A 16,042-nucleotide genomic window follows, 5' to 3' on the forward strand; every position below is an offset into this window, starting at 1 on the left:
TAGAAATGGTTATGAGGTTATGTATTGTTTGCCATTCTTGCTAGCTTAATCCATAACTCTCCAGTTGATGCTCTTACCATTATTCGTCATATCTCTCACCTCATTTTTCCTGCTTATTATCTGCACAGGTTCATAGTAAGTGAGTATCTTTAACTTAAAACCTCGTCACTACTTTACCGAGGTTAGTCAAGATACTTATTGAGTACATATGGTCGATTGTAATCATACTACACTTCTGCATCTTGCGTGCAGATCTTGGAGTTGCGTAGTTGTGGAAGACGAAGCCTTGCATTAAAGACGTACACGCATTCCAGATTCAAGCTACATGTTGTTCATGGTAGTTTAGGATTTAAGTTCTGTTTATGTAAACTTCAAACATATATTTTATTTATTTTTTACATCACTTTATAAATCTAACTTATAGTGGCTCATGACTTGTACTACCGGTCCTTCGGGTAGTTGTATCGAATTCGATTGTGGTTCCTTTTATATATATTGTTGATTTCTCGGTTTAGTTGTAACTTATATTGTTTGTCTTACCTAGAGGGTTGGGTTAGGTTCCATCACGACTAGGTAAATTTTGAGTCGTAATAGTTTATTAATTATCTCTTTCTAAGTTCCTCTTATTTTACTTCGTTTCATATTATTTCATAACACGTTATCAGCCCGAGCTTTAATAAACTGTGTTTCATCCGTCTACAAATATGTCCTACTTAAGAAAGGATGATGAAAGAAAGTCTATAAATCTTAATGGATCCAATTGGCACTGTTGAGAGTATAGCAAAGGTTAGTGTGCTTTCTTTAGAGCTATCTATACTGGTGTAGTTACAAAAGAAGAATTTGTTATATCTACGTCTTTGGGTGCTTTACTACCTAATTCTTTATGTTTGCTTATTTTTATTATGGGCAAAACGTAAGATACATTAGTGGCTTCTTTATTTTCCCTATTAAAAGAATTTTACATTTGTATTACCTTGAATAGTAAGGAATAATAAGTTACGGAAACTTAACAAGGCAAATAGTAGTTCAACCGTAAAAGTTGGTTTTCTTATATCAATTTCCTTCACCTTATAACTTTGGCATACATAGATTGCATCGGTTAAATGGGAGTGCTAAACTTATTAGCCCTTCTCTTTGAAAATTATTCAAAGATAGGTTTTTCAATTGTTTCAAGTATAGTAGATAATCACTTTGCTTCTTATTTTGTGTTAACTCTTCCGTTTAACAGCATTTATGTTATTCGCAAAAGTAATGGAATGATACTGCAATAGGTTAACATATATCTAGGGTGTGAAATATAATTGACAAAACAGAACGAAACTAGTCTAACTTTTATTTTATAAAATGATTATCAGCTTGTAACGACCCGATCGGTCGGTTTATGTAATTGCGCCCCGTTACCCTTTTTTATTGCTTCACACATATGTGTTTATGATTTTATGACTTGCGGGGTTGGTTAGTTTCGTTATGGGAAGCTTTTGAGTTGGTTTGGACTCTTGATTTTTTACTTAGAAGTTTAAATTAAAAAATGTTGACCAAATTTTGACTTTTATGAAAACGACCCCACAACTATATTTGTATGACTCCGATAGCTTCTTATCATGATTTCGGACTTGGGAGTATGCCCGAAATTGATTTTGAAAGTCCGTAAGTTGATTTATGTTGATTTGCTGAAATTTGGCAATTTGAAATTGAAAAGTTTAACAGTAGGTTGACTTTTAGCTATCGAAATCGAAATTTGATTTTGGGACTTGGAATAGGTCCATTATGGTATTTAGAACTTGTCTGCAAAATTTGGTGTCATTTGGAGTTGATTTGATATGATTCAGACGTTTAGTTGTAATTCTAGAAATTCTTGAAAATTTCTTTTTGAAATTCATGCGTTTTAGAGTTCAATTCGTAGTTTTAAATATTATTCTTTGTGTTATGATCATGCGAAAGAGTTCATATGATATTTTTAGGCTTGTGTGATTGTTTGGTTTGGAGCCTTGAGGGCTTGGATGAGTTTCAGACATGCTCCGGAGTGTTTTGGACTGAAAATGCAGAAAATGTGGTGTGTGGTGCTCTGGTGTCGCAAATGCGAACACCAGTGTCACATTTGCGAAGGTGACATGCGAGGGACAGTTGTCGCAAATGTGACCTCCCCTTCGCATTTGCGAAGTCCACAGGATTATAGCATAGTTCGTATTTGCGAATAATTGAACGCTTTTAGGATTGCCCTCCAGTTCGCAATTGTTAAGCTTTCATCGCAATTGCGATGTTGACTTTGGTTGTCGGGGTTCGCAAATGCGAGTCCTAGTCCGCATTGCGAGGGTTCACAAATACGAACCCTATGTCGCAAATGCGACTTCTGCAGCTGGTTAAAGGGCTGGGAGACGGCATTTTTGGACTTATTCTCTCATTTTTGAACCCTAGACTCGGTAGGAGGCGATTTGGAGAGGGAATGTTCACCTACAAACCTTGGGTAAGTGATTCTAACCTATTTCTAATCATATTCCACCGACATATCTAAGATTTTAACATCAAAATCATGTGAATCAAAGTGAAAATTTGTGAAAGTTTGTCAAGTTTTCGAAAAATAAGAAATTGAGTTTTGAGAGTCGATTTGGACTCAGATTTTGAAACTAATCACATATATAAACTCGTGGGGTCATGGGTCGACGGAATCTACCATTGGACCCGAGTTTTGACCAGGCGGGCCCCAGCTTGATTTTTGTTGACATTTTGGGAAAGGTGTAAAGATCTTAGCTTTATCTATTGCAATTGAATTTCCTAGTATTGTTTGATGATATTAAATCGATTTTGGTTAGATTTGAGCTGTTTGGAGGTAAATTTTAAGGGAAAGGCTATTTTCGAGTATTGATTAGCCTAGTTGAGGTTAGTGTCTTGCCTAACTTCGTGTGGAAAAACTACCCCTTATGATTGGTATTATTGATTTAATTTGTGCTAAGTGAAATCCGTATACGCAAGGTGACGAGTAGGTACACGGGTTGTACATGGTATTTGACAGGTTTAGGCTACTTAGACAATTTCCATGCTTTAATTGAATGCCATATCATGTTCTAATTATCTTAGTCGATCTATTCTTACTTGTGTTAGTCTATCCTTACATGCCTTACATGATTTAGTTAAAAAATGTTCTACCTCCTAACTGATAATTTGCTCTCATGCTTTAGTTAAACTTGTTGCCTCTTTTATTGTCACATGCTATCTCTTCATTATTGATTATTATTATTTAAAGTCATTATATGTGTTATCTCTTTCGATGTTGATTATCATTAATTGAAGTTATTGTTTATGTTACCTCTTTCATTGTTGATTATCATTACTTGAAGTTATTGTTCATGTTATCTCTTTCAATGTTGACTCCCATTATTCGAAGTTATTGCTACATATTATCTCTTCCATTGTGAGTTATTCTTATTTAACATTGTGGTTATGCATTGTCTCTCATTGTTGAGTTATTGGTGTTGAAGTGGTGAAAGCCATTATCACGTTGAGGCGAAATTGTTATTGTTGAAACATATTTATTTTGACCATTTTACGTTCATTGTTGTTATTGATATTCTTGTACCCGTTGTGGTGGAGCCGTGGGCTATTGTTGTGGAAACATTGATGTTGTGGATTCTTGGTAAATTGTGATATATGGGCACTTATGGTGTGAATTGTTATTGTAATGTGATATTAACGCGCATGCCGCGGTATAAGGCTTGAGGTTGATGTGCATGCGGTGGTATAAGGTGGGACTTAAGTGCATGTTGCTTGTAAGGGAACTACGTAAAACCACGCGGTGTCATAAAGTGGGCTAAAGTGCGTGTAGCTATTTCGAGAAAATTATTTTCAAAACTTATTTCAAATGTAAGGCTCACGCGGCGGTATAAGGAAAAATTGTGATTGAAATTGAGAGATCTGAATACGAGGCTGTATCTCGCTTGTGATTCTTGATTATACGAGGCGGTACCTCGGTTGAGATTTTATTATACATGAGGCGGTACGTTATTGTGATTCTTGCTGTTTATTTTATGATGCAAAGAGTTTTGGTGGGAACATTTCTTGTTGTTTCATTCTTATTTGTTTTAGCAAATGTTGTCCGTATATGATCACTTGGGTTTTCTTCAGTTGCTTCTTTTATGTATTCCCATGTTTAGTTCCGGTATTTGTTCAGGTTATTATTTTGTTTCGAATCAGTTATTTCTTGCTTCCATTATTTATCCTTATTACATTACCATACTGCTTATTTATACCTTAGTAGGTATCTTGACCTGGCCTCGTAACTACTCTACTATGGTTAGACTTGATACTTACTAGGTACTGTTGTGGTGTACTCATACTACACGTCTGCATATTTTTGTGCAGATCCAGGTACGTCTGCTCGTGCCGGTCATTAGAGATTACCTACTAGCTGTCTTTATCGGAGACTTCAAGGTATGCCTGCTCGGCGTCCGCAGGTCTCAGAGTCAGCTTCCCTTTTTTTTTCATTTACTGTTGTATTTTCTTTCAAACAGTGATTTATTAGATATTTTAGTTTATTCTATAGATCTTATGACTCAGTTCCACAGTTCTTGGGAATTGTATGGTTGGGATTCTTTTTTTCAGAGGTTTATATGAGTTTATTAGACTGGTATTTAGTATTTTGTTCATTACATCTGTTCAATTGTTATAAAATATTAGGCTTACTTAGCTGTGGAGAATAGGTGCCATCACGACATCCTACGAAGGGAAATTGGGGTCGTGACACAGCTATGCTTATATGTGGTAATTTTCTGTTGGTCAATTTTGAAATATTAAATTAAATATTTACAGTAGTAGACAGTCTTGATCTCGTCAAAGTTCACTAGCTAAATATGATACAAGAAGTGGTATTACTTCAACAAGCTCATGACGACATGCTAGATAGAAATGTTACATACCTCAGATTTGCTCGGGAAGTAGTAATATTTTGAAAGATGTTTTAAGACATTGAGTTCGAGTCACAATGTATAAATAAAATATTGGGTTTAAGTCCCAATACATTATAGCTTCAACACACCTTTATAAGGATAAGACATTGGGTTTGAGTTATGATGCATCATATTGATGGTATAATGATGACCAAGGCAAAATAATGTCCTTCATAAAAAAAATTATGAAGCTCATTTTGATAGATGCATCTAGGAGATTGTCACATGTATTATTTGTTATCAACATGCAATTTGAAATTGCGAGGTTACTTTCTCGAATAATTTGATAAGGAGCATAATTTTAGATAATGCAATCAAGAATTGTCTTGATAATGTTGGTTTATGTCCAAGTTGATTTAGCATAATTATTTTTGAATGACTCCAATTAATAGCTAAACCATTTCTTATGATAACAAAGCTCCCAATTACAGTATGAGATATGCTATTTAATATGTAGCAGCAATTGTACATGTAACGATTTGAATGGTTGTTTAACTTATTTTATCCCCATTTCCCCTATTTTATACTTTACATATGTGTATAGTTAGTTACATGACTTGCAGGAATGGTTCGTTTAGTTTCGGGGAGGTTTTGGATTAATTTGGGACACCTAGTCCCTTGGTTGGAGGCTTAAGGTGTAAGAGTTGATCGGAGTTTGAATTTTATGTAGGTGACTCCGGAATGATGTTTTGATGGTTCCAACAACTTTATATGGTGATTTTGGACTTAGGCATAGGTTCAGATTTGGAGGTTCCTAGGTTGATTTGATTCTATTTGGTGAAAGTTGGAAAGTTGATTCACCCCCCGTACTTTTATGTTATTGTTATGATTGTTGTACATATTGTTTTTGAGCTGTGGGCTATATCTTGTCGTGACTTTGGTATTATTGTTTTGGTGACATTGTGGCACTTGGGCACGTGTTGTGCGGGTTGATTGTTGTGTCGTGAATGAGATACGCGTGCTGGAACATAAGTGTGTCATTCCATTGTTAAGGTGCATGCGGCGAGATAAGGGCGGCTATTTATGTGCATGCGGCGACATAAGGGTGGCATTCCATTATTAATCTGCATGCAGCTTTATAAGGGTGGGTTGTCGTGAATTGTTATGTGATATATCAAGGGCGATTCTTGTTATTATTCATGTGTTGGAACTGAGGGTTGATGTTTTGATCAAATTCTTATTTTCATTAAATGACTTTCCCTTGAGTTTTATGTGTTGTTGGTGGAATTTGACATGTTATGACGTGCCCTGATCCCATTGATATTATGTTGGCAAAGGTGGATTATTCTACTGAGTTGTTGTTACATATTCTTCGAGGTAGTTAATATTTGTTCTGTTACACTTTTTGTTACCCCTTTTATGTTGATATCTTGCACATGTTATTTGGACTAGTTAGTGTCTTAACTTGAACCTTGTCCCCACTTCACTGAGGTTAGTGTTGATAGTTATTGGATACCAATTGTGGTGTACTCATACTACGCTTCTGCACATTTTTATGCAGATCTAGGTACCTCAGATCTTGCTGGTCACTAGTGTCACGACCCAAAATCCCATCTTAAGGACCGTGATGGTACCTAGTCCTTAAAACTATGTAGGCCGATCATTTACCACATTTAAACCAATTAAACATGACATAATAAAAACAGGGTTCAATATAAATATTAAAATAAAGGTGATACAAGCCTACGCGGCAGTAATCACAAAAATCTTCCCAAGATTAGTAGTGCTGAGTCACGAACTCTTACCGAATACATAGAATTATCTCAAAACAAACTTACAACACTGTTCGAATAGAGAATTGACTCTACAATTAAAAGGAAAGGAATCCAAAGGATTACGGTGATCGAGCAGCTCTACCTTGAATCCTTGCGATCAAGAAGCTAACACTGCCTGGGACCACTGCTTCCAACACCTGTATCTACACAAAAATATATAGAAGTGTAGTATGAGTATACCACGAGTAAGTATCAAGACTAACCTCGGTGAAGTAGTGACGAGGTTCAAGTCAAGACTTTTAGAAATATCCATATCTAGAAACAGAGAGCAAATAATTTAGTGGCAACAAAGAGTAATCATGTGATAAAAACAATAAGATAATCAAAGCACAGATAAATTACACGTGAAAGCAATTAAGGAAAAAGAATGACAATACTAATCATCAAACCGTCCCGACACAGAATTTATAACAAGAGTCATCTCCAGGCACCACACCTCATAATCATAAATCTCAAGTCACAAATCACAAATCTTATATTCATTGCACCTCGTGCCCACATTGCCAATCACCCTCGCATGGCAAGACCCACAATATAAGTCACAACCGCACAGACAACGCACATACTGTACGGACAACTCACGTTCCAACATCACAACCAGCCCGACGTGGTCACAGGTTCAATATCAAACTCCGCCCGACGTGGTCATGGGATACGAGTCTAAACCATACAACAGAGAAAGCAGATATATGAGAATATATGTACATGATCAATGATCATCATGTTTCATACTCCCATACTGGTATAAATGACATGTTCGATGTATGCATGTTCAAGGGTACTACCACAGCTCAATTCATCAAGTAATATCAGAGACACCGAGTAGCATATTAAAAACAACACAACAAATCACGTAATATGCATGACACACACAAAGAAGTCAAATTCAACAACATAAATACTTCCGTTCCATCAACAACAAACTCCAGGACATCACATAACATCCCCAAATAACTAGCCTTATCTCACCACGTTGACATTATCATAATAGTCACCCGTATCGCTCCACTTAGATAATATATCAATAGCCACACGTATCACGCTGCCCAGACAATATATTAATAGCCACCCGTATCACTCCGTCCAGATGATATCACAATAGCCATTTGTATCGCTCTGCACAGTCAATAGCATTGAAATGCCACCCTTATGCTCCACATAACAACAATCAATCCACACAACAAATCCACATATGCCACAATATTTTTACAGCAACAATACCAATTTCACCACGATACGTAGCCCACGGCTCCACAACAATGTGTATCAGAATTTTAACAACCACAAGATGAAACGGGAAATAAATCAAAAATGAAAGGTGTTCCATATAACAAAAAATTCAATCAAACGCATATTAAAGGCCTAAGAGTCTAAACTGGTTAAATACCACATGTAAGCCCGTGTACACGCTCGTCACCTCATATACACGTCTTTCACATAATGCAAGTAGTGCAATTAGACCGGTCCTACGGAGAAGTTCCCCCACACAAAGTTAGGCAAGATATTTACCTCAATTAGGCCAAATCAACACTCAAAAATAGCATTTCCTTTAAAATTCACCCCCACATGGCTCAAATCTAACAAAATAACAACTCAATATCATCAGACAATGCAAAAGAAATCAATTCCGATAATTAAAGTTAAGGTCTTTTAACAATTCCCTAAAAATCAACAAAAGTCAACCCAGGACCCCCAAGTCAAAGCCAGATTCCAAGGGTAGATCCCGACTACCCATAACCCCACGAGTCTGTATATGTGTTTTGTTTTCAAATCCGAGTCTAATTCAACTCTTAAATCTCAAATTTTATTTTTCAATACATAGCCAAAATCCCCCAAAGATTCTCTTAGATTCTCATGATTTAGATGTTAAATCTCATAAAATATCATGTAATATAATTGAAATTGAATTAAAATCACTTACCCAATGGTTTGGTATGAAAATTTCTCCTCAAAATTGCCTCCCACCGAGTGTAGGATTCTAAAATGTGATAAACGAAGCTAAGTCCCGAAATTCAACCCTTATGTTCAGCTGCAGAAGTCGCAAATGGAACCCGGGTTTAGCAAATGCGAATCCCTCAAATGCAAAGAATACATCGCAAAAGCGATACCTACTAAACTCAGGGGATGTCGCAAATGCAACACAGACTTCGCATTTGCAATGTCCTCCCCTTCCGCAGAAGTGAACAATTAATCGCAAATGCGACCTTCCCTCTCCAGGAGTCCCAATCACAAATGCGATCCTATGTTCGCAAAAGCAAACTCTACAGTCCCCCACCCTACCTCAAAAATGCGATTATCCACCTCACAAATGGGCGGTTCACAAATGTGAAAAAGATCTCGCATTTGCGAGACATGAAGCATTAGCCGAAAAACCAACAAAACTGAAACTCACTCAAATACTCCGAAATGCATCTGCAACTTACCCAAGCCCCCGGGGCTCAACACCAAACATCCACACAGGTACATAAGCATCATATGAACTCACTCGTGCGATCAAATCACCAAAATAACACCCGGAACCACGAATCGGACATCAAAACATATGAAATTTCACAATGAACTCAAGAATCACTGGAATCACAATCAAGCATCCGATTCCTATCAAACCAACTCAGAATGGCACGAAATTTTGCAGACAAGTTCGAAATGACAAAACAGACCTATTCCAAATTCCGAAACCAAAATCTGATCCCGATAGCCATAAAGTTAACCTATGGTCAAACCTAAGGAATTTCTAAACCTTCAAATTGCCAACTTTTGGCAAAATAAGTCAAATCAACCTAGGAACCTCCGAAGTCAATTCTGGGCAAATAACGGAACCATCAAAACTACTATCGGAGATCAAATACGAAATATTCAAACTTGGTCAACGCTTCAAACTTAAAGCTTCTAAATTGAGAATCATTCTTTCAAATTAATCCTGAATCGCTCGAAAACAGAAACCGACCATACACATAAGTCACAATACATCATGTTAAACTACTCAAGACCTCAATCTATTGAACAAGACACTAAAGCTCAAAACAACCGGTCGGGTCATTACATTCTCCCCCTCTTAAATAAATGTTCGTCCTCGAACGTGCCAAGAGTCATTCCAAAGTCATCAAATCACTTTATAAATATACCATACACATCCACATGGGTGGTCCCACATCACCCCAATCCATATGAGCTTGACAACACCATCTCTACTGAAGATTATCCTTCCCACCCTCACCGATAAGACTTAGAACCAAATATTTACATCCAATTATCCCCCAAAGACTCGATTCTCACATATACACATTTTATCAACCTCAACTAGCTAAAACAACTCATGCATACATCCACAAGGTATAACCACACGACGTAACACATCGACCACATGCACATAACAACAACTCCGACCACAATAGCTGCCCATTACCAAACTCGGTACTGGTAAATAGCCTCGTAACAACTATATCCTTGTTCCAAACCTTCACAATACTAATAATGATATAAGAAACATGCAAAGATCATAACCACTCACACTACCAAAAAGCTACACCAATCGCCACCTAGACACATACTATCGGAATCCGAACCCCACAAGCACAACTCGAATATGACTGAATATGAAAAGAGAAACATATGAGAGAACTATCAAATAAGTCCAACAGATACAACTCCCCATCAATACCATCCTACGAATCCATTACGCAATGGAGAAACAAAATATGCAAACTAATCAACAAGAATCTCATCCCAACTTAACTCCACCGTGGCACGTAGCCCGGTCCAAACATAGTGATCCCCATGAAAAGCCAAGGATATCATCATCAACTCCGAATCACAAGTAGAATAGAAATCACACCAACCTAAAATGTTTCACTCACTTAATTTCGCGGAACAAAATTGCAATACGTAATAGACTCGCCATACCTGTAGAGCACCTATATCACAAGTCATGGCCAAACCATCCAGAAATCACATCAAAACCTACCATATTAATTAACAGAAAGTCCATCTTAGTCTCATAACTCACAATAGCCACCCGTATTGCTTCGCCCAGACAATATATCAATAGCCACCCATATCGCTCCACCTAGACAATATATCAATAGCCACTCGTATCACTCATCCCATACAATATCAAAATAGCCGCATCTCTCCGCACAATCAACAGCAATGAAATGCCACCCTTATGCTCCGCATAACAATGATCAGTCCACACAAGAAATGCACATATGCCACTATATTTCCACATCAACAATACCAATATCACCACGATATGTAGCCACGGCTCCACAACAATGTGTACCAGAATTTTAACAACCACAAAATGAAACGGGAAATAAATCAACAATGTAACAACAAATTTAATTAAAGGCATATTAAAGACCTAAGAGTCTGAACCGGTCAAATACCACATATATGCCCATGTAAATGCTCGTCACCTCATCTACACGTCTTTCACATAATGCAAGTAGTGCAATTAGACCAATCCTGTGGGGATGTTCCTCCACACAAAGCTAGGCAAGATACATACCTCAATTAAGTCAAATCAACACTCAAAAATAGCCTTTTCTTTAAAATGCGCTTCCGCACGGCTCAAATCTAACAAAAAATGACTTAATATCATCAAACAATACAAGATAAATCTATTCCGATAATTAAAGTTAAGATCTTTACATAATTTCCCAAAAGTCAACAAAAGTCAACCCCGGGTTCGCCCCGTCAAAACCCGAGTCCAAGGGTAGATCTCTACTACCCAAACCTCACGAGTCCATATATGTGTTTTGTTTTCAAACTCGATTCTAATTCGAGTCTCAAATCTCAAATTTCATTTTTCAAAACATAGTCATAATCCCCTAAAAATTCTCTTAGATTCTTATAATTTAGAATGTGATAAATGAAGTTAAGTCCTGCAATTATACCCTTATGTTCAGCAGTAGAAGTCGCAAATGCGACTATTTGCGAATCTTGCAAATGCGAAGAATACATTTCAAAAGTGATACCTGCTGAACTCAAGGGATGTCGCAAATGCGGCACAGACTTCGCATTTGCGAAGTCCTCCCCTCGCAAACGCCATCAACTGATCTCAAATATGTCCTTCCCTGCCTAGGAATCCCAATCGCAAATGCAGTCCCCCAATCCACCTTGCAAATTCATATTTCGCAAATGCGAACAAGATCTCGTATTTGCGAGACCTGATGCATCAGCCCCAAAACCAGTAAAACCAAAACTCACTCAAACACTCCGAAACATGTCCGAAACACACCTGAGCCCCCGGAGCTCCATACCATCCATCCAAACATGTACGTAAATATCATACTAGCTCGCTCGTATGATCAAATCACCAAAATAACATCCGAAACCATGAATCAGACATTAAAACACATGAAATTTCACAATGAACTCAAGAATCACTAGAATCACAACCAATCGTCTGATTCCTATCAAACCAACTCGGAATGACACCAAATTTTGTAAACAAGTTCCAAATGACAAAATAGACCTATTCCAAGTCTCAAAACAAAAATCCAAACCGATAGCCATAATGTCAACCTACGGTCAAACATAAGAAATTTCTAAGCCTTCAAATTGCCAGCTTTCGGCAAAACATATCAAATTAACCTAGGAACTTTCTAATTCAATTTCGGGCAGATACCTAAGTACAAAATATGAATTCCGGGAAGATACCTAACGAAACAATCAAAATACTGATCAGAGATCAAATACGAAATAATCAAAATTGGTCAACTCTTCCAATTTAAAACTTCTAAAATGAGAATCATTCTTCTAAATCAATCCCGAATTACTCAAAAACTGAAATCGACCATACACACAAGTCATAATACATCATATGGAACTACTCATGACCTCGATCTACCGAACGGGATGTTAAATCACAAAATGACCGGTCTGGTCATTACAACTAGAGAGTCGAACCAGAGCTGTGAAGACTTCAAGGTATAACCGCTATTCCACTCGCAGTCCTCGGGGTCACCTACTATTGTTCGTTATCGATGCTTATTTTATTCCAAATAGTGTTGTATTTTAAGATTTCGTGTATACTCTTTGTAGAGATTATAACTCAGTACTACCATTTTTTAAAAATCTATGACTGTTGTTTTTCTGTATTAGCTTTGTTTCAGTATTTTCTCTATTTTAATTAATATTCAAGTTGTTATTTCTTATCGATCTCATTTTGTGATACGCTTACCTAGTCTTAGGTACTAGGTGCCCTCACGACCCATAAGGTGGGATTTTTGGTCCTGACAAGTTGGTATAAAAGCTTTAGGTTCAAGGTTTTATGAGTCATAAATAAGGTTATTAAATTCTTGCGGATCGATACAGAGACATCTGTAATTATCTTTGAGAGGCTACAGAACTGTTAGGAAATTTCACTTCTTTCATTCCTTATCTTGCAGATTTTTGATTTCGAAATTTGAGCCTTTGTCTTTTTATTCTCTCACAGATGGTGAGGACACGAGCTTCAGTTATTGATGATGGTAGAGGATGAGGTGGGGCACATTCTACAACTAGAGAACTTGCCATAGCAGCACCTGAGGAGCCACTAGTAGCTCCGTTTATGGAGCAGTCACCCGAGGCGCCTCTTGCTACCCCTGGACTTCAGGAGACCTTAGCGCGCCTCCTGAGTATATTTGGTGCCATGGCCTAGACGTGATTGATTCCGATTGTACCAACTACTTCTCACGCTGGGGGAAGAGCTCAGACTCCCGTCATTCATACTCCAGAGCAACAAGCTTATCTTAATTAAGCTCCGAGTGTTATGCCGATGCAGCCCGTGATTACGGAACAACCCGATCTCAGGCCAGTTGCAACAGAGGAGGAGAAGAAGAGGATAGAGAAGTTCTATAAGTACCATCCTCATTATTTTAGCGGTGGTCCTTCTAAGGCTGCACATGGTTTCCTAGACCAGTGTCACCGTATTCTGCACACCATGGGCATAGTGGAGTTGAGCGAGGTCGACCTTACTACTTTCCAGCTGATAGGGCCATCATATAGATGCTAGTAGGCATATGAGGAAAGTAGGCCAGCTAGCACAGTGCCACTTACTTGGGCTTAATCCACCGATCTCTTTTTGTGGTAGTTTGTTCCACAAACCCTCAGAAATGCATTGTGCATTAAGTTCAAGCAGTTGCGCTAGGGGACTATGACTGTGTCTGAGTATGCCACGAGGTTTGCTGAGTTATCTCATCATGCACCTGGTTTGGTTTCCACTATTAGAGAGAGAGTCTGCATATTTATTGAGGGACTCGGTTATGGTCTCAGATTTGGGATGGCACGGGAGTTGGAGACTGATACTCCATTTCATCAGGTTGTGGAGATTACTAGAAGGTTGGAGCATATTCGTGGCCAGGAGAGGGTGTATGGGGAGGGCAAGAGGCCTCGAGGCCTCGAGGCTTTGGAATATATAGCAGTTCACATTCTTCAGCTACAACTCGTCATGGCAGAAGTTTTGTCAACCAACTAGTTCAGTCTACACTTCAGGTTACTCGTAGTGCTCTAGCTAGTCAGGGACCTCAGAGTACTCATTTTGGACAGCCATCTCCCAGTGCACCTCCTGCATGGGGTTCCTACAACAGTTATTCTAGCCACCCGAGTCAGACTCAATACCAGCAACTACATCAATAGAGAGGTTGTTTCGAGTGTGGTGATACTTGGCACATGGTGAGGGATTGTCCTAGACTTTAGAGGTGTGGACCTCTACAGGGTACTCAACTATGGTTTCTGCTCTAGCTGCTACTCCACTTGCACAACCAGCTAGGGGTGGAGGACATGCGGGTAGAGGGCATCCAAGATGGGGATGCCAGGCCCGTTGTTATGCTTTCCCCGGTAGGACTGAGGCAACTGCATGCTGTCATCATAGATATTGTTCCGGTCTGTCACAGAGATATATCAGTTTTATTTGATCCGGGTTCCACTTATTCGTATGTGCCATCCTATTTTGCTTCAAATTTGGATATGTATCGTGATTCTTTAAGTACTCCTGTTTATGTGTCTATTCCTATTGGGAATTCTATTGCGGTAGACCGGGTCTATCATTCTTGGTTGGTCACTATTGGGGTTTATAAGACTGGGGTTGACCTTCTATTACTCAATATGGTGAATTTTGATGTGAATTTGGACATGGATTGGTTGTCACCTAATCACGCTATTCTTGATTGTCACACTAAGACCATGATGTTGGCTATACCGAGGTTGCCGATGTTGGAGTGGAGGGGTTCATTGGGTGATGTTCCTTGGAGGGTGGTGTCTTTTTTGAAGGCACAACGGATGGCTGAGAAGGGGTACTTGTCATACTTAGCCTTTATGAGGGATGTTATTACTGATACTCCTACCATTGAGTTAGTTCCTATAGTGAGAGAGTTTCCAGTAGACCTACTGGGCATGCCACTCGATAGGGATATTGATTTTGATATTGATTTGGTGCCGTGCACTCAGCCCATCTCTATTCCACCATATCGCATGGCACTCGTGGAGTTGAAGGAATTAACGAAAAAACTTTAGGAGTTGCTTGATAAGGGTTTCATTAGACCGGATGTCTCATCTTGGGGTGCTCCAGTTATACTTGTGAAGAAGAAGGACAGTTCTATGAGGATGTGCATTGACTACAAGAAGGTTACAATCAAGAATGAGTAACTACTGACGTGTATTGATGATTTATTTTATCAGCTCCATGGTGATAGGGTATTCTTGAAGATTGACTTGAGATCGTGGTACCATCAGTTGAAGATCCAGGCATCAAATATTTCAAATACGGCTTTCAGGACTCGCTATGGTCACTATAGGTTCTTGGTGATGTCTTTTGGGATGACCAATACCCCAATAGCTTTCATGCACTTCATGAACATCGTGTTTCAGCCATATCTTGATTCCTTTGCTATTGTGCTTTTTGATGATATATTGGTGTACTCTCGCAGCCGGGAGGATCATGAACTGCATTTGAGGATCGTGCTCCAAAGTTTGAGGGAGAAGAAATGATTTGCTAAATTCTCCAAGTGCGAGTTTTGGCTTGGTTCGGTGGCATTCTTGGGCCACGTGGTGTCTAGTGAGGGGATTAAGGTAGATTCGAAGAAGACTGAGGTAGTTCAAAGTTGACCCCGACCTTCTACCACCATTGAGATCCAGAGTTTTCTTGGGTTGGTTGGGTATTATCGCTGTTTTGTGGAGGGGTTTTGTAATACCTTGGAAAATTTTGAAGTATTTCAGTGTAAAGCCCCGTAAATTTCGCAAGTGAATTCAAGGTTTCATGGTGCCGGAGTAGGCTTACGTGTTTGAGGATGGTATAAAATCTTCCATTATACGACCGCATAATCACTCTGCAGGCCGCACCGC

General features: G+C 38.6%; 1 protein-coding gene across 1 annotated transcript; it reads left to right on the plus strand.

Moving 5' to 3' along the window:
• The first annotated feature begins 14,482 nt into the window (after window positions 1–14,482).
• Window positions 14,483–15,214, plus strand: LOC138909935 (uncharacterized). The gene has a single exon (XM_070201151.1). The coding sequence runs from the start codon at window positions 14,483–14,485 to the stop codon at window positions 15,212–15,214; it is 732 nt and encodes a 243-aa protein (XP_070057252.1).
• Window positions 15,215–16,042: the final 828 nt, after the last annotated feature.

This window comes from Nicotiana tomentosiformis, chromosome 4, assembly GCF_000390325.3.
Source record: "Nicotiana tomentosiformis chromosome 4, ASM39032v3, whole genome shotgun sequence".
NCBI classification, from domain to species: Eukaryota; Viridiplantae; Streptophyta; class Magnoliopsida; order Solanales; family Solanaceae; genus Nicotiana; species Nicotiana tomentosiformis.